Below are 27971 nucleotides of genomic sequence, written 5' to 3'. Positions count from 1 at the left end.
CTTCCTCATTGTGTCATATGATCAGATATCTTCCTCATTGTATCAAATAATCAGATACCTTCCTCATTGTATCAAATAATCAGATACCTTCCTCATTGTATCATGTGATCATATACCTTCCTCATTGTATCATATGTTCAGATACCTTCCTTATTGTATCATATGATCAGATACCTTCCTCATTGTATCATGTGATCAGATACCTTCCTCATTGTATCAAATGATCAGATACCTTCCTCATTGTATCAAATGATCAGATACCTTCCTCACTATGTGATAAGATACCTTCCTCATTGTATCAGGTGATCAGATACCTTCCTCATTGTATCAAATGATCATATACCTTCTTCATTGTATCATATATCAGATACCTTCCTCATTGTATCAAATGATCAGATACCTTCCTCATTGTATCGTGATCAGATACATTCTTCATCGTATCATGTTTTCAGATACCTTCCTCATTGTTTCATTTGATCAGATACCTTCCTCGTTGTATCATGTGATCATATACCTTCCTCATTGTATCATTTGATCATATACCTTCCTCATTGTATCATGTGATCAGATACATTCCTCATTGTATCATATGATCAGATACCTATCTCATTGTGTCATATGATCAGATACCTTCCTTGTTGTATCGTGATCATATACCTTCCTCATTGTATCATGTGATCATATACCTTCCTCATTGTATCATGTGATCATATACCTTCCTCATTGTATCATATGATCAGATACCTTCCTCATTGTATCAAATGATAAGATACCTTCAACATTGTATCTTGTGATCAGATACATTCCTCATTGTATCATGTGATCAGAAACCTTTCTCAATCTTTTTTTCTAATTCATCCCCAATTAAACTTGAAGATTAATCTGTGTAAAATCATGAGAAGCACACCTTGCAAATTTTAAAATCTCACATTTATTATTCGGACACTTATAAACTACATTAAACTATGATAAAACTTTGTCATTTGTGATTTTGTGATTTTATGTTATCACAATTTGATGGAAAATGATTAAATCCTGGTATTAAGTACTTGCGTAAAATTATGAATCTACAGTACTTTCCTTGTTAATGCATTTTTTGTTGCATCAAAACCCTGAGGACAAAACATAGAAGTTTTATTATCAAATATTAATCTTATTTCATGTAAAGTTATTTTTATTTAGTTGTTGTTAGATATGTGTTCAAAAGTACTGATTTTGTTTTAGTGATGACAAGCAGCTGGTAGAGGCAGTGATTACTGAGATCTATGAGGGTGGTGGGTTCTGTTTGGAGTATACTCCAGACGGTGCTGAAGAAAATGAGGTCATCTGCTATGATGCAGAAATGCTTGGAGTAAAGGAAGAAGATTATGACCCAGAAAAGAAGATACTGTTGTATAAGTCAGACTGTAAGTATCTGATATCCTGTCTTTTTTCAGTCCATATGTAGATATTAGAAATTCAAACCTTGACCACTTGTGTGTAGGAACCTTATCCTAGATTTTTGTGTGGCTGAATCATATATTGTATACATGGAAATATTGCTCCTGTTATATTTTCACCCCTTTTGCTTTTGTTGTCAGTGGGCAAATTTAAAACTGGGTGATTTCAAAACAATTTTTACTTTGTTAATTAGAGATAGTATCTATCATATGTTCCATTTTGTCAAGGTGAATCAAGACAGGGCAAAATCATTCGCAAGTGTAGTAGGGCAAAAATAACATGGGGCAAAAATAACCCTAAATACAGTACTTTGTTGGTTACCATAGTTTTTGGGCTTTGTGGCTACACCCCAGACCTTTGAATTGATTTATGTCCCATTGATTGAAACCCACACAAACAAACCAATTGTGGACCATACGAGAGTTGCACCAAACCATAACTAGAGATTAGATATATCTGTGTGAGTTATAGGATACTGGCACATCTAGAATAATCTTTTAGGCTCATCAATGTTTTTTTCTCTTTACAGCTGACATGAAATTTTTGACAAGAACGTATATTTCTGCTCCAACTTATCTCATATCCAAGGTAATTATGATTATAAGCTCAAAGCACAATCTTTTCTATTTCATATCAATGCCCTTTGCAAATAAGATCTTTGATACCAATGTAGATGATATTAAGCATAAGTGTCTGTTTATGAAATGATACAAATACATGTACAAAGCCAATGTCTGTGCATTGCATTATCCCATTCCCTTTACTGATATTTCGTTAACTTGTTTAGCAGATTTTAATCTTTTTATTACCTTATCTCATTTCATTCAGTACCGTCAGTACTTTCATTATGATATGATTGCATCCTTTTGCAGGGTGGTGGTAAAATTCTGGATAAAATTGATGGAGACTGGAAAGAAGACGCATTTACAACATTTGCATCTTGTTTTCAAGATGTAAAGAGGTTCACGGGTAGGTGTTTTTATGCCAGGTTTACTAGGTTTATTCAAAACCCTGAATGTATTGAAATGATTTGTATGAATTCCCAGGACTTATTGAGAGAGGCAGTAAAATCTCAGACTTGTCTCAAATATTGTCATCACAAATGGTGTTTACATGGGAGACTATATATATCAATAAAAGGTCATCCTGACAGTGTATGATACGTACATCCTTTGTTACAGTTCAAGAACAGCATGTGACCTACCACGCCCACACCCTGGCCAACTGGTTGACGGGATATGGCTCCAATGGCCATGTAGACGACTGTTTCGCCTTCCTGCCCAGTCAATTAAATGCGGACATGCTTCTGTATCCTTCCGTGTCAAATCTGTTTGAGGACCTGGCGGTACATCGCCTGTGCTTCTTTGTTGGTAAGCAATAACTGTGAAATGAATATGGAAAATTCCAAGTAAATGGAAATACTGTATGCAATAGGAATCAGTGGTTTATTTGAACCTGCCTGAATCAGCTTTATGTGGACATTACAGCTATTGATGTAATGATGTTGTTTGATTTGATGGAGAAATTTTTATTAAAGTTTAAAACTCTCAACCAAAACAATTCATGAGAAAATATGCCAGGTATATTTTTTTTCTCGCCCAAATCTTTACACTTGCAGGCTAATTTTTTGATTTGAAATACTTTTCAGACTTGCTGCTTCATTTTCAACCGCAGAAAAAGGTGGACTTGAGAATTCCGATCCACTTCATGGACATGCCTGGCATCTTGCCAATAAGTTCTATTCCACTGGATCTATCCTTCTGTTGTAACTTCCAGGGCTGGATATACCTAGCTCTGATTGGTCAAAAGGTCAGTGCTATTATTTTTAAAAATGTCTCCGTATTTGTAGCATGTAAATATTTTCTTGAAATACAATTGCAACAAATTATCCATATTTATGTTAGGTAACTTCTTTGCATTAGTCATAAAGTCAGGAATGTTGTTTTGAAACATATTAAGACATATATCAAATAACAGTATTTATGAGGTTGATTTCATACTTTTCTGAAAACAGCAAAGGTAGTAGTAGTGCAAAAAAAATATACAATTATCATAAACTCAAGCTGTCAGTGATATATCTATCTATAAACAGTTCTTTTTTTTGGTGTATGCAAGATTTCCTCTGAATTTATAAGTACCAGTTCATGGTATGTTTACTTATGTTACAAACCTTGATATTTCAGCTACTGCTGCCTGCTTACACAAACCTGTTTTCAGGCAAACAGCTGTCATCAGCTGAAATGGGTGAATTGGACCGCAAAAGGGTAAGAAGACCATTGTATTTTCTAAATTACCATGAAGTTTCTCAGCTGTTCATATCATAAAGTCAGACTATATCAACTTTTTTTTTATCGCTATGTCTATCTCTGTTAATTTTTGTTTTAACAACAGGTGTTTGAATGTATCATATAAATATTACACAAACTGTTCTACAGGATGGATAATTTATGTGCATCTGTTTTTATCTTTCAATCAACCTATCCAACAAGTTGCTGTCAAAAGAAAGTGACAATATGTTTTACCAAGCTAATTCATGCTTTTTCATCTTCTTATTTCTAAAAATGGATTGCAAATACCAGTATAAACAATATAAATTTGAGAGATATTACTTCAACTGAATCTAGGCTGTATTATCAATGCAGGAATGGTTGTGCTGAAGCATATTTATTTAACATTTTGCACGAAAAGATAAAAGATTTACACATAAAGCATCCAAAGTTGTTCCACTTTTTAGATGCACAAGTTTAGTTCAACTAAAGGTTGTTAAGGAATGCATTTTAATATGGTTCTACCCAAATATATCTGGTTCTAAACTTCTTGTAGATTGAGAACCTGCTCTCCCAGCTGCTGTCTACATATGCTTCCTTATGCAGTATATATGCTGCTCAACATGGTGGCTTACCCAATCAACAGAACCCTGCCTTTGGATCGGAGAAAGTCGTCATTTTGATAAAAAATGACGACATAGCACCAGTCGCTTATTCAGAGCAGACGATGAAAGAAAACCATAAACTCATTCGACAGGGCCGAAAAAGATCATGTAAAGCTCATATCCATGCTATTGTCAAAAATGAATTGCTACCCATCGAAGATGTGGGTATGAGTTATGATTTGTTTGAACCTTACAGTGAGCTAGTAAATGCTTTTGAATGGGATGTTCCAAATTTAGCCTGCATTCCAAGTGATTTCTTCACAAAGTTCCCAAATCTTCAGTATTTTTCACTGGAATCCGGCCTATTGGAGCAAGATAGAAGCTGTCCCTCTGGAGCGTCCCGTCTGCCTGCTCTAGAAACAGTCAAGCTTCAGAATGTCAATATCAAGGCATTGCCCAAAGATATTTTTCAAGTACCAGAGTTAAAGACCTTGGATATGACCAATCTTCCTCTGAGAAGTTTAGATGTGGATCTTCCACACAGCTCCAAGCTGAAAAAACTAGTGATTCAGGGCCTTCAGTTTACCTCTGTCCCCAAACAGATTTGTATTCTGAAAGAACTGGAAGAACTCTACATTGATTACAATCCTATCGTTACACTGCCTAATGAAATTCTGCAGCTGACCAATCTCAAAATCCTCTCTGTGAAAGGTACCATAAGATTACAGTTTGGGTTTTTTTGGGGGGGGGGGTTTAGGGGGAAGGGTTTTATATGAGATGTTAAAATAAACAAGTTAATATTTTTCAAATTTAGCATTTCTAACTGTCTGTCCTGATTTGAAGGAATTCCTTTGATAACATTTGAGGGAAATAAAGAGAGCATTACCAAAGATCAGTTCTTCAGCTGGCATGAACAACATCCCATGATTATCAACCACATCTCCAAAGAGGTTTGTAACATACCTTTTTTTCAGTGTTTTTAAAATACTCTCTGTAAGCAAGCATACACATCTTTATTAAATGACAAGTAAAGTTTGTAATATATGGTATGAAAGTTTTAAAACTTTTGATCAGTCTTTGTTGAAATATAAGATATACCATATACTTTTTTCTCACAATGGCAAATGATTTCGTTTGAATGTTGTGATATTTTGCACTTGAGCAAGATTAAAAGAGAGAGAGAACACCATAGGTTTTAGAAATGAACATAACCAACATCATTTTCCTGTACCCTCTATTACAGGGTGTGGCCAAACTGTTTGAAGAATTTGACCAAAATAAAAACAGTGCATTAGAAATCAAGGAACTCGCTCAGATGAACCTTAAACTTTTCTTCACTGTTCCAAGATTCGGTATTGTTGGTAAGTACAATCACTACAATGATGTGAAAAGGTCAAGAGTTGTGTAGGTCTTCTATCTTCGTTTCAATTTTCAGCCTCAGTAAAATTCTTTTCCCAAATCAATTTTGATCTAATCAGGAAGATCAAATCTCAAATATACTGAAGAATTTGTGTGATAGGCTGATTAAACTGATCAGACTGGATATGCTTTATTCTTTAACAGGAAGCAACTTGAAAAGTGGAGGAATTCCTCCAGTCATCTTTCAGTTAAAGAACCTACAGGAGCTTTATTTAGATAACCAGGGTATTCAGGCAGTACCAGCAGACATTGAAAACCTGAGCAACCTGCGTGTGCTTAGTCTCACTCACTGTTTGATGCTTCAGAGCATAGCAGCCCCCTTAGGGCTCAACCCTAACCTCAAGAGTATGTGTAGCTTTATTTCTCTACTGAATGTCTAGATACAAGTGTATTTGTGAAGGATTTTTTTTTTTTATGTTTTACTTAGTTTAATTATTGCCCCCAACCCACCAACTTTTCAGTTACATTAAAACTTTGGTTTCAGAATTAAACTTGCTCAGTTGTCCATCTTTGAGAACTCCTCCCCTAGAGGTCGTTGGTCGTGGATTTGAGTCAGTGAAGGCTTACTTAAAAAGACTTCACGGAGGTTTTACAGAGTGTCGGAGGACTAAACTCATGTTTGTGGGTCTTGGTGAAGCCGGCAAAACAAGGTCAGACTCTGTTATTCTATCTCACATTATTTGAACTATTTAAAAAATATATTTGCAATATTGCAGTTATACAATTAATAATTTACTTCCAAGGAAGAAGGTTGTAAACTTAAGTTTCATTTATCATTGAGAGCAATATGATTGTTCAGTCAAAATAACTATGCAAACATGCAAACTGCCATTCAAGTAGTTCAGATAGAAATTCAAACAAGGTGTTCAGCTCTTATACCTTTCACTGCTGTTTTGAAAGGAATAACGAACCTTAACGTGAATTTGAATTTTTTTTATGTTTTCTTTTACAAGCTTGCTGCAAGCCTTAATGAGCTCCTCTAAGAAAACAGCAGGTACTCAGAATGCTCAGTTAACGGACGGAATCGACATCAAGACGTGGACCGTTAAGTCAGAGGATGGACTAGACATCACTTTCTCTGCCTGGGACTTTGCTGGACAGACAGTGTATTACAACACTCATCAGGTATACTGACCTTCTCTCTCTCTCTCTCTTTCTCTCTCTCTCTCTCTTTCTCTCTCTCTCTCTCTCTGTATAAAAAATAATTTGTTGAATTCAATTATTTAAGCATTGAATAAGTATTTGATTTTTTTGTTTTTTTAATTTCCTTGCACAGTTTTTCATGTCAAAGAGAGCTGTGTACATGTTGCTGTGGAACATGAGAATGGGATTTGAACATGCTGGATTGGATTTTTGGTTGAGCTCCATCGCTTGTCACGCACCTGACACGCCCATTCTGGTCATAGGGACACAATCTGATCAGGTAAAATATAATGCTAAGTGGCATCACCAATACATGCAAAGGAACTTAATTCTTTTTTTGCTCGACAATTTGATATTTTCTTTAATGACCAGCTAACAAAAAGAATTTGTATTGTTGTATAAATCTGTTATCCAATATAAGGCCAATAATGGTTTTGATCTTTAGAATCGGTGGTGAAGTGATTTAAGATACATGTATACCCATGACAAACATGTTTTATTGCAAGATATGCAAATGGGAATAACTTAATTTTTCAACTAAAATTTAAAAATTAAGTTTTTGGTATGGCAATAAAATTAATAAATGAACAGCATTTGACCTGATGCAACAGTGCCTGAGAAACAAAGAAAAATCTTTTTGCCTAACCCCTACTTGAATTAATTATATAGTTTAAGATTTCCCACCTTTTTGATTGATTCATCATGAAATACATTGTTTTATATATGTACAGGTTCCAAAGCAAGAAATTCCTGAGAAAGATTTAAAATCAAGGTATCCCCAGATCCAGAGTTTCCATTATGTCAGCTCTCTCACAGGAAGTGTAAGTAGTTGACTCAAAAATCAGTAAATTTTGGACACTGGAAGATTTGAATATAATATCAAATCTTCCATTGTTTTAAAAACAAAAAAGATTTGTGATTTTTTTGTAAAATTATTATAGATAAAATAAACATTGAAAAGAAGAAATCTCACTATATTAAACATTATCTTTTACAGAAAATCCCTGAGCTTCAGAAAGAACTGCTGTCGGTTACACTGAGCCAGTCCTACATGGGAGAGAAAATTCCTCAAGTCTGGCTCAACCTGGAGAAACAGATCCTGGCGTAAGTTGGATGAAAGAAATATTTAGGAGGCTGACTTGAGGGGGTGGGGGGGGGTGCCTTAAAACCCAATAGAAAAACACTTTATTTTTCAATCATGTGCACCCCTGCGAATGTTATTGTCATTTAAATTTTAGATCACGTGGTTTTATTTGACCCTTTCAGTTTCGCAGTAAAAATCGTGCCTCGTGTTTATAGTCTATTTTAGAGAATCTGGGTACTTGTAGTCAAATATAAATTATAGAGGTTTATTGATTTTAACCTTTATCTTCATTAATTGGTGGATAAAATGTGTTCTAGAAATAAATGTGACAATACAAAAAGACCCCCCTAAGAATTAATTTTCGATTCGCGCCTGACCTAGTAATAACATCAATAGTGAAACAGGCTGTACTATTTTATGCAGAATGTTTCTTGAAAATGGCTCGATATACTAAGTTTTTATGCAAAACGTTCACCCATTATTTTTTTTAAAACATGGTATTGCACACCACAAGCATCAAACATGGCAATGATTTTATTAAGCATCCCAATGTTTATATTATCAACCACTCTACACGTGGTTGAACACGAACGATAACTCTGTTCTGAATACCATCGTTTAATTTAAAAAACCGCTGGATGATGAAATTAGAGATACATCTTAAAAGATGTTGATGTTTTAACATAAATCAAAGTAGGATATGATAAGAAAATCGACCAGTACTTACGTATTTTGAGAATATTATCTGAACACTTATACTTCCGCTCGAAATTTCACAGGAACTGAACAAATCTCGGTAAAGTCTCGTGAACTTTCATTCGATCACCTCTGGATTTATTGCATACTTAGCAAAGATAAAGAAAACATTCCGAACACATTCACAGGGGTGATGTGTAACATTCTCAAACTCTTTTGTAATATTATTTTAAGGGTCTGTCTCAAAGTACATGTACTGGTGAATTTACGAAACGAATACAATAGAATAGAAATTGCAATTTTTTGCACTTTAAAGCAGATTATAAAAATGCTACAATAGATTTTTTTTTTCAAATTGTAATGTGGTAAAATATGATTTTTTTTATTTTTGGCTGCAGTGAACGAACAAAGAAAAGCATATTGGATTACAGTGTCATTGAGGATTTTGCAATGGAACATGGAATTTTTGATGATAAAGATGTAAGGATGAGTTACATATCAGTGTGTTTAACTTCCAAGACTGTTAAAAAGTGCTGTGCTATGTGCTTATGAGATGATGTTAAATGTTGGTTATATCAACAATAACAATTATTTTTCTACATCACAAAGATGGTTTATTTTATGCATGTAATAATATACCCCAATTCTAAATGAATTACTCAGCATAGCATACCTGTTAACCTTTCAAAGCTGCTATGTGGGAGAATCTCCCCCTTACCAACTTGGCTAAGGGGGAGATTTTGCGTAAACGACGTTTTTTCACGAGAAATGCAAATATATATGTTAAAAATACTGTTAGATACCTTATTTTACCATTGTAATTAATGCATTTGCAATCATTTTAAATTTTATTATTTCTATGACTACCAGTGTGCAACTACAACTTGTGTTGATGTACGTGTTCAGAAAACTATTATTTTGTTTGCATGGTACAATGCAAGAAGTCAATAGTGCCACTTTTTGGGAGTTGATTTTAATCAACTCTCCTATGCACTTACTCGGACAAAGCGAAAGTGAAACAGTGTTTGGACCTAAGCACAAATTAACGCCGCTGACAACACTTAGTTCTTCAAAATAATCGATAAATTCGATGATATGTATTTTAAAGCATTGTTTTTCAAGAAAACTTATTTATTAATACGATGAAAATAATAAGATTTCAAATTGTACAAACAATGTAGGTATTTTTTAAAGTCGTATGAATTCCTACGCTAGAGTTCAATGTAGTCTCGTTCAACCAGACACTTTGTTGTCTCCGTTAATATCCGACAAAACAGAGTCTCTCTTGCTTGTCGGAGATAAACGGAGACAGCCGAGCGTTTGGTTGAACAAGACAAGAGTTCAATCTTGCCTGGACCCAAACAATTTCTCAGAAATATTTTGATTACTGATACTACTTGCCATGCAAAATCACATATCGTTGATTTTGAATAAATGATAATCGATAAAATCAACTCCTGTCAGTACTTCAGTACTTTGATTATATTAAGTCTTCTTATTGTTCAGTATTGAACCATCACTGCATGCTGACATCTAGGGTAAACACAGAAAATTTATTTTGCGTATTTTGAATTTGCAGTGAAACCCAGTTAAGAAAATACCAGTAAATAATATTCATTAAAATTATTTTTTTGCCTTATATATAGGAAAGATTTTTACTTCACAAAACATGTATTTCTCCAGTATCATTTAAAAATGATCTCTGTTGTAATATCTATAATAGCATCCCTGTAATTCATAGTACCGGTACTATTAAGTTTAAAAACTCTTGTAAAACGCTTTTTCATCGGTAGTTTGTATAAACACTCAGTGTTCCAAACTCACTTTGATTTTTACCAACCGTGCTGGCCAGACAGAATTAGTCACGACTCACTGCACGTGGCTTGGGTGCTATACCTGTGCACCTGTTAAGTGACACCACTGGCTGTGTATTGTTTTCTTTGGTGTTACAGAGTAAAATCAAGATGTTTTAAGCTTTCACTTATTTTTTTTATAAGGCCTATGCATAACTAAATACGTAACTGATTTAAGTCAAAACCGGAAGTAATCGTAAAAAGTAAACTGGACTATAACATGTCATACTATGATCACGGTAGACAGTACTTGGATGGATTTTGATATATTCAAGCTACGCAGCAGCTTTTTTTTAGCTCAAAATCAGAGAAAAACCTGCAGTGGTTGTTGAAATTTGCATGTAATGATTCAGAAGTTTGGGGGGGGGGGGGGGGGGTATTGGGAAGACAAATACGATTGCGGGAGAAATTTGTCTCCCGCGTGGGAGATAGGTTGCATGCGGGAGATCTTAGATTTTTGGGCCGTTTTGTGGGAGTCTCCCACGCAATGCGGGAGGGTTAACAGGTATGGCATAGTAATTCTTTACTAACGTATCAAATATATAAGTCAATTTTTGTAAAAAAGGCAATAAAATCATACTTTTATAGGTTTTTACACAGATATAAATTCCTCACATTTAATAAGGAATCTGTATTAATTGTTGGACAAAGTTGACCTATTAGAGATCTGATAAATGTTGACTATTGTATGCTATCAGGTGAAGCAGGCCATTAAATTCCTAGACGACCTTGGGACTGTGCAGTACTTTGATAATGACTTCCTGCGGGACAAGGTGGTGATCAATCCACAGTGGATCGTCAATGTGATGGCCTGTGTGGTGTCAGTCAAACAGTCCCCCATCCAGGTAACCAGCCTCGTTATTGTATCATCAATGTACCATCAGTCTTGTCTAGCCATAATCTTGGCAAAGATTCAGCTCAGCTCGATACTTGGACTTGCAACGATCTTCACCGAATCTTGGGACAGTCCTTCATAATTCAGTTTAGAAATTCGGCCCCAACTTTGGTTGCCTGTTGCGGTTAAATTGTAATATTTGGGTGTCTCACTTGAAAGGATCTCTTGTGAATAGCAAATGAATTGACCTATAGGGGAGATGGATTTCCTGGAAAAAATCACTTTTGAGAAATCAAAATTTTTTTTGTTATTTTCTGTAGTACATATTTCTAAATTTTTTGATTTTGATTTTGAACCTATCATATTGTTCTTGCAATTTTATTATTAATCTTCAAAGTTGACTAAAACAGCATTTTCTCAGTAAAATGGTATATTTCTGCATGGTTTTTAGTCTAGAAAACCTCCAGGACCAGCCTGCCCCTAAAAAATCTTAGATATTTTGATAGGTTTTGTTCAAAGGAATATATTAAGATAGATTTTTAAGGGGTACGTACGTTGATAATTTTCAAGGTTGAAATAGTAATTGAATTGTAAAACTAGATTGTCAAACTGATTATTATGGTATAATGATTTGGCATAAGGAACCCTGATTGGATTTGAACCAATGAACTTAATATAAATGATCAGTTACACTTATTTTAATTTTCTTCAAAATAAATGAATCAATTTTTCATAAATTTTCAATTTTCAGAATCATGACGGTCGATTCCTTCATGAACACATCAAGGACGTTTGGAAAAGCTATGATGAGAGCCTACACAACTGGTTGTTGAGTTTGACTGAGGAGTTTGATTTGACCTTCCCCCTCCCAGGAAAACCCATCAACATTGTTCCTTGTCTGCTGCCATTAGAACAACCCCCTGAGGTATATCCCCATAACCCATCCATTTCTTATACAATCTAGGACCCATCTTGAAATGGCCAAAGCATTCTAATTCTTATTTGTCTCTCAGTTTTCCAGACATTTTATTGACTTAGCTTATACATGTATTTGATATCGGTTTTATTTTTGGGACTTTTTTTTCAGCTTCAGTGGCCTGCTGTAGATATGGAACATGGCATCAGAGAGAACAAGATGTTGTACAAGTTTGCCTATCTACCAGCAGGTCTATTTAACAGAGCACAGGTAAGTCTGGTTCTCAGATGAATACGCAGGAGTTTTATAAGCAGTACAAAATGACAAATACATATTTGATATGCAGTAATATGTAATCTGTGTGTAGGAGATTTGAGACATGGTGTTTTGTTGGCTTTTACAGGTCAGGCTGTTCAACTTTTCTGATGGAAAGATCATCTGGAAAAATGGCTCTTACTTGAAAAAGAACAAGCATTTAGCCTTGATAAGACAAGAAAAGTAAGTCCGATAGATATGTAACAAGTATCCGTATTTAGATTGTATGAATCAGTGGTAGACATGAGAAAGCCTCATTGTTATCACATGCTCTGGAATTGTTTCAGTGACTCTGAGTTGACAGTCTTGGTCCAAGGCCCCAGACCTGAGAACATTTTACTGCTGGTCCACGAAGTGTTTGAGAGCTTGATCCTGGAGTCCTTCCATGGCGTGGTCTACGATTATTTTGTACCCTGTCCAGACTGCATCAGCAAAGAGGTATGTAGTGACCTAAAGAAGGACCTGGTAAAATTTTAACAAAACTAATTGCACGTTTTTTAAATTTGAGATTTTTGATAGAGTTTTTTTTTATTGCATACCGGCCTGGAAGAATTACTTCTTAATTTTCTTATTTAAATAAAGGGAACAAAGGATCCATGTTTGTTTAAAGCGGAACTAATACGCAGAGCCAAAGATCTAAAGGCCCCCTTCCTACAGTGCACCAAGTACTTCCACACTGTGTCCATGGGTCAGCTACTGGGTATGTACTGATTATGATAAACACAGAGACTGGATATCATGCATATCCAATCAAAGTTCTGTTATGAATTATCCACTTTTGGCTATGCACACTTTAGCTGGTATTAAGCTGCACAATATTAAGTACAAAAATTTTTTTTTTTAAATGGTGAAAAGCTCAACTGGTTAATTTGTTTTCAAATTTTTTGGATTTTCTAAGCAAACATCCCCCTAACCCAACCCCCAAAATTAATTTGTTATTTCTTTGCCCAGCCATGATGCCAGAAGACAAGGACTCTGACTTTGACATTCACCTCCAGCACAGCATCAGTGCCCTCCAGTCCATTAACAATGCCATGCAGTACGACGTGGTGGTTCTCTACTGCTCCGCCGACATCCCCTCCGACAGCAACCCAGGCATCGACCCATTTAAAATCCGCGAAGAACTCAAGAACTGGGGATTTTCTGTGTAAGAATTTTATGTACATGTTTTAGGGTGTTCTGACATTTTTTGTGATTACATGTATCAAAACATTTTGTGCTTTATAAAGCGTACTAGCTCAGGTTGTTAAATAAAGTACTGAATAACTTGTTTATTTGTTGTTTGCAGGTACATGCACGATGACCTTGAAACAGCCAAATTGGATGAGCTGACTCTAGCTGTGAAAAACTGCAAGGTATTTAATTTTCCCATTCAAATGTTAAGGAATTATATAAAAGAAATTCCTTTTCAAGCATTTAGAAATTTCCTTAAATCAACCCTCTATCTACCCATTTTATGTGGTGATTAGAATGTTAAGATTCGTTATGTTTAAATTATTCAGGTGGTGGTTTGCTGCGTCTCTGACCAGTTTGAGCAGGATGAGAAGTGTCGAGACATGTTTCTGTACATCAAGGAGCAGCTCTTCAAGAAGTTTGCCATCGCTGTCATCAGAGAGAGTCTACAGTGGAAGCACTCGGAACTCGGCATGAAGATAGGACAGCCAGTAAGTTCTGAAAACTGGATCTACATGTAAATTATGAGATAGCATGTCCCAATTGGATGTAATTTTTTTTTCACTCCCAATATCAAGAAAGAGAGAAGGGGGAATGTTGGTTTTTCCTCTGTTTCATTGTGTGCCAACAAATTTAACCTTAATAGATGTTAACGACTTCATATTTGTTATACAAAGTCAAAGTAGTTTACTTTTTTGGTTTTTTTTATACACCATTCAATTTGGATATTGATACTATGAATTCATTGTTACAGAAAATGTGCATGATCAGGACCCCCGAGAGATTTGCAACAAAGATCAATGATCTTAAAGACATAGTGGAGGATCACATTGCTGGGTTGGAGATGGTTAGTCTCATAACTATTGTTTATACATATTGAAGTTGAAGGAAATTATTCAAATTCTTTGTCATCCAAGTATGGCACATCTGTTTTAGATGGTATTGTTATTGATTATATTTAAAGATTTGTCTTTACTTCACATTCTCTTTGCCAAAGAGGTAAATTGGTTTGCTTATGTAGATTGGTTGGTCAATAGCACAGTCCATGCACTGTCATTTTCCGACCTTGAAATGGGAATAATCAGATTTAATTCACAGTAAGGCCTTGACCATAGGGTGACCCTATCTTATGTCAAAGGACAAAGGTCATGAGTTGTCCTGGTGACACCATGTTTAATGTTTCATATCAAGGTCATCAGACCCTGGGTTTAAATAAATTCCCAACGTTGGGTTTCATTTCACCTGGGGGTCATCACACAAGGGATCTGAAGAACATCTTAGACAAAATGTGGTTACATGAACATTTTCAAATATTTCTTGTTTCAAATTCAGATGAAGTCAGACCATCCAGACATATTCATCAGTTACTGCTGGCAGAACTCCCAAGAAGCAGTTAATAATGGCACCCAGGCCAGGCATGGAGCCCTGGGCTACGGAGATCCAAGAAAGATCAAGGAATTCCTGGAAAAGAAAGGGTTATCCTGCTGGCTGGACATTGAACAGATGGGAAAAGTTGGTGGTTTTCAGACAAATTTTTAAAGAGAGATAAAAAGTTTAAATTTCATCCAGCAACTTTAATGTAATTTTACTATGCTTTTGTTTTGATAGCCTTTTCTTACACTGTTGTTCTTTTATTACAGTATGGTCTCTACCAGGAAATTGCTATTGGACTTCAGAACTGTAAAGTCATTGTTGCTTGTGTCTCAGATGAGGTAAGTTGGTCGAGACTGATGTTGAGATCAATATAATTATTGAGTTTCCAATTTAAGATCCTAGAAGTTAGATGCAATACACCAACATTCATATTTCCATTTCTTTGCAGTATGTGGAATCAGATGCCTGCATGATGGAGCTGAGATTTGCTGTGTGTAACATGAATCTACCACTGGTGGTAGTTGTGGTAGGAACCGGTGACAAGTGGAAGAGGTCAGAGGTGAGAGTGCATGATGAATATATTGAAAAATTTCCAACTTAACAAAACTTGTACTCAATTTTTAACGGGGCTAGTAGATTTTACTCATCTGTTTATTGATGAATTTTTGATAAGTTTATGTCTGTTGATAAATTGTGAATTTATTACCATGGAATGAACATATCTGTAGAGTACAAATGAAATGATTATGTTTATATTTCATTCTTTACCAAGATTAGCAATTAAAACTTGTCTGAATGGTGCATGCTTATCTGATGAGAATTATAACACTTGAAAAATGTTCTTCCTTGATTAGACACCTGTACATCCCATAAAATCTAAAGCTGATACTAAAATCTACAGTTGTACAGCATGTCTAAGGATACACCCTGTAAAAATAAGCAGAAACTGTAGGTTTTAATCCAGCATGATTTTCAATGGATGGATAGCTACTGAGACTGATTCTGGGTTTTAAAGTTTGCAGAAATTATAAATTTTGTCTTTACTTGCTTAGGTTAGTTTATTGATGAGGCGATCCGATAAAGGAGCTAACAAAGTGTACATGCAGAAAGAAAATCCAGAGGGGTATGAAGCCCTGCACAAATTTGTGATTGATGTTCTGCCAACATATACAGATGAAATTTTGTCGGAAGAGAAGAAGAAAAAGGATGCTAAAAAGAGGAGAAAACAGGAATATAGTGATAAGAAAGCCACAAATGAAAAACATTCTTATCAGGTACTAATTTAGTAGAGTGAGCTTGCAGTTGCCAATTTGGTTGATGAAGTATTTTTATTAGGGAGACACGGGGGAGAATATTCCAAACATACGGTTTCCTTTAATTTTTTCCATTAAAAGGTCATCTTATGAGTAAACTAAGTGCAAAATATAAAGTAAATTGACAAGATACTTTTTACCGCGCTAAAATTTTGCTCGTATATGTCCGAATCATCCCCCTCATTTTATATAGGATTATGTAGAAAAAAAGGGTTATCATTTTCAATTTAATGTGTAAAAAATTACAAACATACTATTTTGTTTTAATTTTCAGTGAAGGTGAACGTAGAAGTAAACTTTTTGCCAAATTAAAATGAAATTGATGAGATAGTTTTCATGCTATCGCCCTCATAGTTTGGTCTATTAAATGTGTCTTGCCAGCCATTTTACAAATAGAATTGTTTAGAATAAAAGGATGTTTATGAATCAATTTTAATTTTATTTGTAAAAGATACTTTTCCACTCACACAGGACTAAAAGGATCGTGCATGTTTTTATTTTGCAAATTATATTTTCAAATTTAACTATTGACACTGCAATAAAAAATTCAAGACATTTTTTTGTCAATTGTTATGTAAGTTTCAACTGATGTCATTGTAAGACGTTGACTATGACGTGGATAACATTAATTTTGGAGAAACTGCAAAATTATTAGGAAAATATTTCTGAACATTATTCTAAGGGTTCATTTCACTTAAAAAAATTTATGATAAGTAATTCCCTAAACTTTATATTTGAACATTTTGCATTGCATTTGCGTTTATGACAGCGATGAGCAATACCCTGTGCATAGGTCCCAATTCCGACCTTAAGGGGGGGGGGGGTATTCTGTTAAAACTGTACAATTCATAATCTGTGATATTCAGATTTTAATTTAACGTTTCAACAATCGCCATTGTAAAACTTTCTGATGAAATATTTGTAGGAAGAGTACGAGCTTATTCAAAGAAAATTTATGAGGCATGTCATCACCATGACTCAACAGCTTGACCTTCAACTGATGCCACGATTATTTGTGTTTGATTTTGTCCGATCAGGTAAATATATTTTGTCATGTTAAATAAAAATGAATTAATATTGGATGTAACATCTTATTTAAATGGCTGTAATATTTAGTTCATCTTGTATAAAGAAGTTTATTCTTTATTTCATAATGTGTCAAAATATTTTAAAAATTTATCAGTATTTAAAAAAAAAAATACATGTATGCCATTAAAACATGCTTGTGCTTGTAATTTTGGTCAGTGCAATTAATATTGGCTTATAATTTCAGTCAATAAACCAAAAGGTCCTGAAGTCCAGGCAACATCTGTTGAAAGACCCAAAACAGCATCCAAATCCATTCTGACTCGAGCCAGTAACTTAAACAAAGACAGAGTTAAGGTAAAACTTCCACATTTTGTTTATATTCTTAAATCATCATTTCATTCCCAATCCTTTTAGTATTGTTATTGGCAGCAAACTGTTCATTTTTCAGCTGTAAACAATCTATTTGTAAGGCAGTAAACTGTTCATGATCTATTTGTTTGGATGGACACTGTTCAAGATTTATTGCTTATGATTATTTCTTAGGCTGAAAAATTGTTCCCGATTTATTTGGCAGACTGTAGATTATTCATGATTCATTTGCTGGGCTGTAAATTGTTCATGATCTATTTTTCAGGCTGTAAAATGTTCATGATCTTTTTTTCAGGCTGTAAAATGTTCATGATCTTTTTTTCAGGCTGTAAATTGTTCATGATCTTTTTTTCAGGCTGTAAATTGTTCATGATCTTTTTTTCAGGCAGTAAATTGTTCATGATCTTTATGATAGCTTGTAAATTATTGTTAGGCTGTAACTTGTTCATGATCTATTTGTCAGGCTCATACTTGCCAACCTCCAACATGTGAAAATCTGGTCATGACCAGATGTGGAAAGTAAAAAATCTGGTCATAGCGCGTAACGACATTCACGATATATTTATCATGCATTTCATAGGTATATACAATAGAAATATGTGTTAAAACTTATGTGTAATACATGTACTTTATTGCAAAGAAGCATTTTAACTAACAGTTGCTGATTTTGAATTTCGTAAAGTGATCTGACACAGAAAATAGTAGGTTGTGTTCAGCTGAAAAAAAAAATGCAAAAAGAGTTTCTGCTACATTAACCTTGCTTTTGAACTCTGTAAATGATGTCATGAAAGTTGTAAGCGACTTGGAAGACTTGTGTATTAAAAAGCATTCTATACATGACTTAGCGTTTTTGAATGTTTAGTCAGATCATTTTGAGCACAAAATCCAATATTCAAATGTGCGTTACATAGAACGCAAAAGCCTCGTTTTGTACTCGATTACTTTGTTTTACCTATGGAAATTCATTTTCCCAGATATGTTGATAGGTAGCGACAAAAATATCGTTTTCTTTTTGTTGGTTTTGATTCCGTTGGCCTCGATGAAGACCTTTTCTTATTGGAAGCCATCAAACTTAATGATTTAAACCTTCGCTTAGTCAAAACAACTCACGATAATAATTACACTTATTAAATAATGTGTCTATTAAAGCCATCGGCATTGTTTACGCGTTATGTTAATCCAAGCTTAGCTTGGGTTGATAACTGGAAGTCAAACGCGCAACGTAATTTACGAACCAAATCCGGAAATCGGGAGATTTTCGGATTGTTCGACAAAAATCGGGTGAAAAGCATGACCCGCCGGGTCATAAAAAATAATCGGGTGAAGGGTTGAAAAATCGGGTGTGACCCGACGAAATCGGGTCAGTTGGCAAGTATGGTCAGGCTGTAAACTGTTCATTTATTTATTTACCAGGCTGTGTTGTTGGCGGATCAGCAGGATGACGATGAGGAATGGCAGTCGGAGGACTTCTGTGTACGACTCCTGTGTGAACATGAAGAGGTAAATGCTTTCTCTCCATCACTAACTCCCACCTCCTGTAGGTTTTTTTTTTTTATTATTTCCTGCACACATATTTAAAACACCTGGAATAAAGATTTTTTTCTGAAATTATTAGCTCACCTAAGCTGAAAGCTCAAGTGAGCTATTCTAATCACTTTTTGTACGGTGTCCATCTGTCCATCCGTTTGTAAACTTCTTACATTTCAGTCTCTTTCAAAGGGAGATAATTAAGTCTTGTGTGGAAGCATTTTCAGGTAGTGTAGATTTAAGTTTCTTCAAATCATGATCCCCAGGGGGTAGGGTGGGGCCACAATGGGGTTCAATTTTTACAAAGGAATATATAGAGAAAAATCTAAAAATCTTCATAAAAGAAGAAAATGGACGAAAACTGCAATTACCTGGAATTTTTCTAAGACCAATGCACATAACTCTGCCAAAAATTGGTAGATTGTACCCAAAATTAAATGTGACCTAGATAATAGTATGGTTAATCTGTATATCAAATTTCATTTCAGTAAGTACAACCTCTGCAAAGAAAATGAACAGATTACTGAAACTGCAATTTTTGTAAGTCCATGAGGCATAATTTTGTTGAAAATAGCTCAATCTTACCAAAAATCAAACTTAATCTAGATATTATCAGGATAAACCTGTATATCAAATTTCATTACAGTATTTGTATCCTCTGCGAAGAAAATGAACAGAACCTGCAAGTAATTGGAATTTTTTTACATCCAAGGGGCATAACTCAGTCAAAAATTTCTCGATCGTACCTAACATGGAACTTGATCTAGATATTATCATAAACCTGTACATCAAATTTCATTTCAATATGTTTATCTTCTGCAAAGAGGGCCATAAAAAGGATGAGACTACAATTGGGGGGGGGGGGGGAATTTTCACCTAGGAAATAAATTTGATCATTCTTAAAAATATATTGTATATAGTATTACTATTGACACTTGTTGATTCTCAGTTGTTTAGGCTGTGGCCCTGGATAATTCTTTGGCCACACAAGGGGTTCAAAGTGTGATGTAGGTTTATATTCATATGAACAGTTTAAGATCTTTTTGAGAATGGCAATGCTCAATATGTGATATAATTATGAAATCATCCAGTTACAAAAGCGGCTCAGCATAAGATCATCAATTTTGGAAATCTTTTAAAATGGGATCTGTTTTACTTATTCATTGTCCTGATACTGTGGAATTATTAGATTGCATGTTGGCTTAATTTTCGTGGTTTTCATGGGTAGCCCACCCCAACGAATTTACATCCTGGAACTAAAACAAATTTAGAAAAAGTAATTATTTTTACTGAAAACTAATGCATTCACGAAAATATATCCCCACGAATAAGAAAAAAATCCAAAATCCACAAAAATTGACCCCAGGAATTTAAATGATTCCATAGTATTTTTTTAGATATGACTTCATAAAGGTGTCTATTATTGTTCAGGTGAGCGATGTGGCCCATGGGCCTCTTGTTAATATTGAAGAAGTCATTAAAACTTAATGATATCAAAATATATAAAAATCAGGTGAAATACACATATCAGTGAAGGTGCAGTGTCCTTGTAGGGCTGCTGCAAACTCTCTGCAGCCTTGGATCATTCATTGTATATTTCTGTTCATTATGTTAGGGATGGCACCTTGTCCCCAAGCCCCTCAGCCTGTTTACTAACACCGCCGAGGAAGTGATTTCCACCATCACAGAGGCTGCACCGTTCCTGGCCAGATTCTACGCCATTCTGAAGCAAAGTTCTGTCAAACTGAGGTGTCTCAACGGGAAAATGGGAGAAAGCTTCATGAACTTTTTGGACTATGTAAGTTACTTTTTAAAAAATGTATTTTACATGTGATTATTCATTAAATTCATTTGGGATTCTTTGATTTTTTTATATTTTTTTTTGAGAGAGTTACTGTAGTCCAAAAAAATTTTATTCACAAAACTTATTTTTTAGAATTTTTAAAGTAGTGAATCTAGGACTTATGTTGTAATTTTATTTACAATTTTGCAGATGGTTCAAATTGCTAAGATAAGTCATCAATAAGGTGTTAATTTGTACACATTTGAAACCATTCCAACACCAAATAAAAAAGACAGTATTATATTGCTCATTAGCAGCATTACATAAGGAGGTATAGGGCACCTCAGTGTTTCGATGTACTTTCTTTTGAAGAAAAAATGAAATCAACTAGCTGTAATCTTACACATTTTATCTTTTACAATTTTGATGTTTAAAAGCATAGTATAATAGTTTATAGTGTCTGCCATGAGATCAAAACATGCTGGAGCTTTTTACAGTTTTGATCCCTTTCAGAATTTTTAAAATGCTTTAAAGGTCAAATACAGTGAATACCGGGATGTATTTTTCATCCACATTAATGTCTCGAGGTGTCCCATACCATCTTAACAGTTTTTAATATGCAAATCTTTACGGAGTTATTGTGTTCATGGTACATGTATCTCAATCACCAGTGTGTCCACACCCATGTTACACCGTTCAAATTTTCTTCCCTTGCAGCAAAAAGGCTTGGTAAATATTTGTGAAACAATATAAGGTTTGAGTTATTTATTTTCTGGAGAGGTGTAAGAATGATAGTGACATATAACCAGAAATAATAAGCATGGATACAATAAGTAGCCAGGACTTGCTTTATAACTAGGTTGTACATACAGCATTGATTTTTACATGTAAACAAAATTTAGTGTTATATAAGTATGTAGTTTTTTTAAAATTTAGTGTATTTAGGTATATTATTTATGTTCTTAGCTTTTTATGCCAATAGCTTTTATATGTACAGTGCTATAGAGTAATTTAATATAAATTATATATGGCGCTTTATAAATTTTGTATAATAATAATAATTATAGAACTATGACACCCCGTGCCTCCTTCCCTGACCCAATTAAAAAATTAAAAGCCATTATTTCAACCCCCTCCTCCTCCTTTTCAGTAAGATTTATTTTCATTTAATTATTGGCTCAACCATCTGGGTTTTTTTTTTATCATATGTGTATTTCAATTATGCTATCTACATGTATATTAAAAGAGCTACATATATATTTATACCCCCCGCAAACAAAGTTTGGGGGGGTATATAGGAATCACCTTGTCCGTCCGTCCGTCTGTCCGTCTGTCTGTCTGTCTGTCTGTCTGTCCGTCTGTCTGTGCAATCGTGTCCGGTCCATATCTTTCTTATGGAGAAACATTGGAAGTTCTTACTTCACACAAAGATTGCTTATGACCTAAAGGTGTGTCATGACCTTGACCCAAGGTCATTCGGGCAAGGTCAAGGTCACTGGCAGAAAAAGTGCAAAATTCGTGTCCGGTCCATATCTTTCTTATGGAGAAATATTGGAAGTTCTTACTTCACACAAAGATTGCTTATGACCTAAGGGTGTGTCATGACCTTGACCCAAGGTCATTCGGGCAAGGTCAAAGTCACTGACAGAAAAAGTGCACAATTCGTGTCCGGTCCATATCTTTCTTATGGGGAAACATTGGAAGTTCTTACTTCACACAAAGATTGCTTATGATCTAAAGGTGTGTCATGACCTTGACCCAAAGTCATTTGGGCAAGGTCAAGGTCACTGGCAGAAAAAGTGCAAAATTAGTGTCCGGTCCATATCTTTCTCATGGAGAAATATTGGAAGTTCTTACTTCACACAAAGATTGCTTATGACCTAAAGGTGTGTCATGACCTTGACCAAAGGTCATTCGGGCAAGGTCAAGGTCACTGGCAGAAAAAGTGCAAAATCCGTGTCCGGTCCATATCTTTCTTATGGGGAAACATTGGAAGTTCTTACTTCACACAAAGATTGCTTATGATCTAAAGGTGTGTCATGACCTTGACCCAAGGTCATTCGGGCAAGGTCAAGGTCACTGGAAAAAAAAATGCAAAATTCGTGTCCGGTGCTTATCTTTCTTATGGGAAAACATTGGAAGTTCTTACTTCACACAAAGATTGCTTAGGATTAAAGGGTGGGTCATGACCTTGACCAAAGGTCAATTGAGAAAGTTCAAGGTCATTGTTTCAAAAAGCTAAATTCTGTCTGTGTCATGTCTTGTATTAATGGAAATATTAGAAGCTAAAGATTAACAGTTTTCAAAAATAAAGCAGTTGTTATTTATAGAAAATGGACAGTGAAATAGATTCATCCAATATTTTCTGTAATAGCAAAAATACACGCGTTATGATTTTTTTCTTAGCGGGGGGTATTAATTGTGAGCTTGCTCACAGTACCTCTAGTTGAAATTTGCCTCAAACATAAACTGAACAATTCTACAAATGTCTTATTTTTATCTGATGCCTTTTTAGCTCACCTGAGCTGCAAGCAAAAGTGAGCTATTCTGATCACTTTTTGTCCAGCGTCTGTCTGTCTGTCTGTAAACTTTTTATATTTTTGACTTCTTCTCCAGAACCATTAATTGGGCAAACTTCATCCGAATTTGCACAAAGCATTCTTAGGTGAAGGGGATTCAAGTTTATTAAAATGAAGGGCCACACTCTCTCTGAAAGGGAGATGCTGTCAAGATGGGGCAAAACTGTTTGAGAGTGTAAAAGGGCGAAAATTACACAAGGCAAAAATAACCGGTATACAGTAAATAAAAATTATTAAAATTTGTTGGTATCTTTTAGAAATCTGCTTATCAAAAACCATTTGGCCAGAGATGCTGTAACTTGTGTGGAAGCATTTTCAGATAGTATAGATTCAAGTTTGTTTAAATCATAATCCCTGGGGGTAGGGTAAGGCCACCATCGGGTTCAAATAATTTTTGCAAAGGAATACATAGTGAATATAAATATTAAAATCTTCCTCTCAAAAACCATTTTACTAGAAAATCTGTAACTTGTGTGTAAGAATCATCAGATAGTGTAGATTCAAGTTTGTCCAAATCATGATTCCCAGGGGTAGGGCCACAAGGAATTTGGGGGGGGGGGGGGTACATTTTTACATTTTTGCATAATTACAGGAGTATTTTATATAAGAAAAAAATCTTTGAAAAATTTTCTAATCAAAAATCATTTGGCCAGGAAAGCTTAACTTGTTTTTCAAAATTATTTTCAAAAACTCAAATGTTATGATATAAGGATTTACTTATAGGCATCTTTACATATCGTTAATCCTTGATTGTTTCGACTGATGGACAATTTGTAGGCCACACAAAGGGTTCAGGGTTTGATGTATGTTTATATATCCTTTTGTATATGACTCCATAAAGCTGATTATAGTATGGCTATTGTTGCTCGGGTGGATATGGCCCATGGCCCTCTTATTTTGAAATCCAACGCATGCTTAAATTAGCCCATGTACTCCAGTATTAAAGAAAACCTGCCTAAAAATAGAGTTTTATGAGGTTTTTTTTATGTTTTATATCAATATTACTTTATGAATTACTGTAAATTCCTTATTTTACTTAATTTTGTGATTCATTTTTTTTTTTATCAAATTGTTAGAATATGAAATCATGAAAGCCAATTTTTTTGTTATAACTCATGTTCAAAACTCTCAGAAAAAAAGAGCGAGATAGAGTTGTTCCTTGCAATTAACACAAATATTATTTTCTCACGTTTATTAAGGAATCTACAGTCTGTAGTATTATTGTCTGTCCCAAGATATTTATGAAGCACAGTTGGACAATTTTTAATGAAAATACACATACCTGTAAAAAAAAAAAAAAAAAAAAGTGCAATTGAAATAGATGAAATTAGGAAAATATCCAAGATAACTTCATTGTCACATTTTCATTTTTCAATGGAACAAAACAGATTTCTAATGGAGATTTAAAATGGAAAATGTTGACTTCCTTTTTCCATTCAGAAGTCACTTGGAATGTCTCACATAATTTGTCAACGTAACATCTGGGTCTGTTGCAATGCAAAACCCCTGTAGGCTCCTTTATTTTTAGCAGTTTGTTGAAACCTGATAGGCTAGAGGGAGTGTGTCAAAGGAGAATAAAGTCTTTGGAATTTTTCATACTTATGAATGAGCATTAGTTGAGTCCTGAGGTATTTATAAATAATGAGAAATAATAAAGCAAAATGTAAATTGAGAATATCTAGTGGTAGAATATAGTTTATTTTATGTTTATTTTCCCCAGTTCATGCATGTGTTTGATACTTAACATTTGCTCACTAAATTTCATATGTTGATCAATTTTAGTGACATTTGTTCTCTGCTAACAACAATTGTTGGTTATTTTTTGCTGTGTCTACAAATTGTAATTTTCTTGAAATAGTACATGTAATACAAAATATAATATTCTTTTGATCAAATTATGTACATGTAATTTGTTATATTATGTAGAACTGCTGGTACGCGTTTTAGTTTTAATGCCAGAGAACCAGTAAAATTACAGTGTATTTCTTTTTAAAGAAATCAATCTAAAATGAAAACATTAAAAAAGATAAGTGTGGATGTACATGTAATAATATTTCCTGAAGTAGTTTTACACAGTTTTGTTATCAAGACTGAACTCTGATTGCATACGTACATGTTTTAAGAATAATATAATTACAATAACTGAATTGATAAACATCAATTTAAATGTTAAAAACCTGAAAAATTAGAAGGTGATTTTCAATACCTATATATTATTATCTTGCTGATTTTCTTTTATAGGAGGGAAAGAGTACCTCCAACTTCCTGAAGGCTTACACCGCCGTCCACAAACTAGTGTCTTCACACATTGACAATGAGCAGTTTATCAGGCAGCTGGACAGGCAAGTTTATTTCCTGATCGAACATTCAAAAGCTGCATTAATTAAGGGAAAAAATGGAGTTTCAAATATCAACATTGGGATGGGTTACAAAACTATTTGATGTTTTCAGTTGTCTCCCATTTCACTGCCCTGTATATATTGTGCTATTGCTCTATAATATTCCTTCCAACCACCTGTTGCATTCATCAAAAACAATAATGCAGTTATAAGAAGTTTATAACATTTTTAGCAGCCATGGCAGTAATCATGCAAACATTTTCGAATAGATATTATGTACTACTAAGAGTGTGTTTGGGATATTTCATAACAATAATGTTTCTATAACTCAAATCGGAGAATGTTCAGAGCTAAATGGAGGAATGGTTGCATGATTTGACTCTATTCAATTCTATTCAGTTGTATTTAATCAGATGAATTTGGGATTCTTGTTGTTTTAATGTGTGAAGTAACAAACAGTCCATTTGAATCTGTGGGTTTTTCTTTTCATTAGATGTCACTTACCTAGTGGAAAGGTTGCATGGCTGTGTGAGAAGCACTCCAAAGGAAACCGGATCACCAAGCTAGGGGTGGGGTCCATCAGTGTCCATGGGCAGGGACAGACCATTCTGAACAAGGAGGATGAGCTGATCAAGGAGCTGCTCAAATCATCGCCCCAGGCCGCTGCCCTGATGGGTAAACCTGACCGGGAGGTCTCGTCCCTCAACATGGGGAGACAGCCGTCCCTAGTCAGGGCGGAGCCTGATGTACCAGTGGTGGAGGAAGAAAAAGTGAAAGTAGAGCAGAATAGGGATGTCAAGGTCAATGAGAGGAAAACGTCTGATACCAAGAAGACAACAAGGACTAAGGGTAGGGCTTTTGTAAACAGATGTTTCGGTTCCATTGCTAGATTAAAAGTGCATGCTGTTACATATGATTTTTATATGCTAATTTTTTTCCAAAAGAGTAAATGTAATGTAATGTAATTGTAATAAAGAAAGCACAATACTGTAATAAAGAAAGAACAATAAGGTGAAAAATCTACGGTCAAGCCTAATAAAATTCTTGTTTTAGTAACAGAAATAAAGTTAACGTGAATTCAAACCAAGAAATAATTCAAGAAATAATGTTTCATCTTAATTACCAGGTAATTCAAAATACATTATGTAAAGATACAATTATTTCAGGAGAAGAAAAACCACCAACAAAACAGAACGGTAATGTTAATGCGGAGGTGAAATCGCCCAGCAGCAGTGTTCCTCAATCTCCCACCTCCAGCACAACCTCAACGGCCTCGACCAGCATGGCTAATGTAGCTGGAACAGCGAGGCGGCTACAGAGGAACTACTCCAAGTCCGGGAGACAGAAAAGCCAGGCGTGTGTGCTGCAATAGGGAGGCTCCACAAATAGGAGCATTTTATTATAGGAAACTCAGATATATGAACATTGTGTCATGTGAAATTTAGAAATACGAGCAATGTTTTGTATGAAACTCAGAAATTTGACAGTTGTGTAAGTTTTGTTCATATTGTATCAATATTTTCTGGTGACTTTTTATTCACTGAATCAGTGGCGGACTGTTTATTGTTGTGTTTGTTTTACTAGTATGTAGGTTTTTAAAAAACAACAACTTTGATTAATAACTTTTCTGTTGCTGATAACATATATTTATTGATTTAAAACATTTTGAAAAAAATGCCTATGGTTCACAAAAACATTCCATAGAAATCTTACTCAAACAAAATTAAGTGTCTAAAATCCAAAGATTATCAGGATTTAGAAACAATAACGGGCCTTTCATGTATTACTGCTCAATGCTTGCTCGGGATTTGAGGGGTATATAAATTTTAACCTGATAACTGTGATACAGAAAGCCTCATGATATTAATTATTTTTAAATCTTATGCACTGTATTGATATTGCTGACAATGTA

General features: G+C 34.7%; 1 protein-coding gene across 5 annotated transcripts in view; it reads left to right on the top strand.

The window, feature by feature from the left end:
* The window catches only part of LOC128156641 (uncharacterized), an 88146-nt gene extending 60175 nt beyond the window's left edge, over positions 1-27971 (top strand). For 4 of the 5 annotated variants that reach the window (XM_052818864.1, XM_052818858.1, XM_052818859.1 and 1 more), the window contains 38 exons: positions 1225-1406; positions 1970-2028; positions 2313-2409; positions 2622-2810; positions 3089-3249; positions 3624-3704; positions 4264-5023; positions 5156-5262; positions 5556-5673; positions 5876-6076; positions 6216-6381; positions 6685-6856; positions 7008-7154; positions 7606-7695; positions 7872-7978; positions 9053-9134; positions 11206-11352; positions 12094-12267; positions 12430-12528; positions 12662-12756; positions 12861-13011; positions 13156-13273; positions 13525-13720; positions 13862-13928; positions 14076-14237; positions 14501-14593; positions 15079-15258; positions 15387-15458; positions 15569-15679; positions 16173-16394; positions 17359-17470; positions 17707-17816; positions 19245-19331; positions 20974-21156; positions 21352-21369; positions 25962-26062; positions 26553-26908; positions 27226-27971. In XM_052818864.1, the coding sequence (XP_052674824.1) occupies positions 1225-1406; positions 1970-2028; positions 2313-2409; positions 2622-2810; positions 3089-3249; positions 3624-3704; positions 4264-5023; positions 5156-5262; positions 5556-5673; positions 5876-6076; positions 6216-6381; positions 6685-6856; positions 7008-7154; positions 7606-7695; positions 7872-7978; positions 9053-9134; positions 11206-11352; positions 12094-12267; positions 12430-12528; positions 12662-12756; positions 12861-13011; positions 13156-13273; positions 13525-13720; positions 13862-13928; positions 14076-14237; positions 14501-14593; positions 15079-15258; positions 15387-15458; positions 15569-15679; positions 16173-16394; positions 17359-17470; positions 17707-17816; positions 19245-19331; positions 20974-21156; positions 21352-21369; positions 25962-26062; positions 26553-26908; positions 27226-27431 (5779 nt within the window). In that variant the 3' untranslated portion in view covers positions 27432-27971. The remainder of the gene's footprint in view (positions 1-1224; positions 1407-1969; positions 2029-2312; positions 2410-2621; positions 2811-3088; positions 3250-3623; positions 3705-4263; positions 5024-5155; positions 5263-5555; positions 5674-5875; positions 6077-6215; positions 6382-6684; positions 6857-7007; positions 7155-7605; positions 7696-7871; positions 7979-9052; positions 9135-11205; positions 11353-12093; positions 12268-12429; positions 12529-12661; positions 12757-12860; positions 13012-13155; positions 13274-13524; positions 13721-13861; positions 13929-14075; positions 14238-14500; positions 14594-15078; positions 15259-15386; positions 15459-15568; positions 15680-16172; positions 16395-17358; positions 17471-17706; positions 17817-19244; positions 19332-20973; positions 21157-21351; positions 21370-25961; positions 26063-26552; positions 26909-27225) is intronic. The other variant, XM_052818861.1, reaches the window with a different exon arrangement.

The sequence above is a fragment of the Crassostrea angulata genome, chromosome 7 (assembly GCF_025612915.1).
Source record: "Crassostrea angulata isolate pt1a10 chromosome 7, ASM2561291v2, whole genome shotgun sequence".
Taxonomy (NCBI): Eukaryota; Metazoa; Mollusca; class Bivalvia; order Ostreida; family Ostreidae; genus Magallana; species Magallana angulata.
This window is presented reverse-complemented; position numbering and strand designations above follow the sequence as displayed.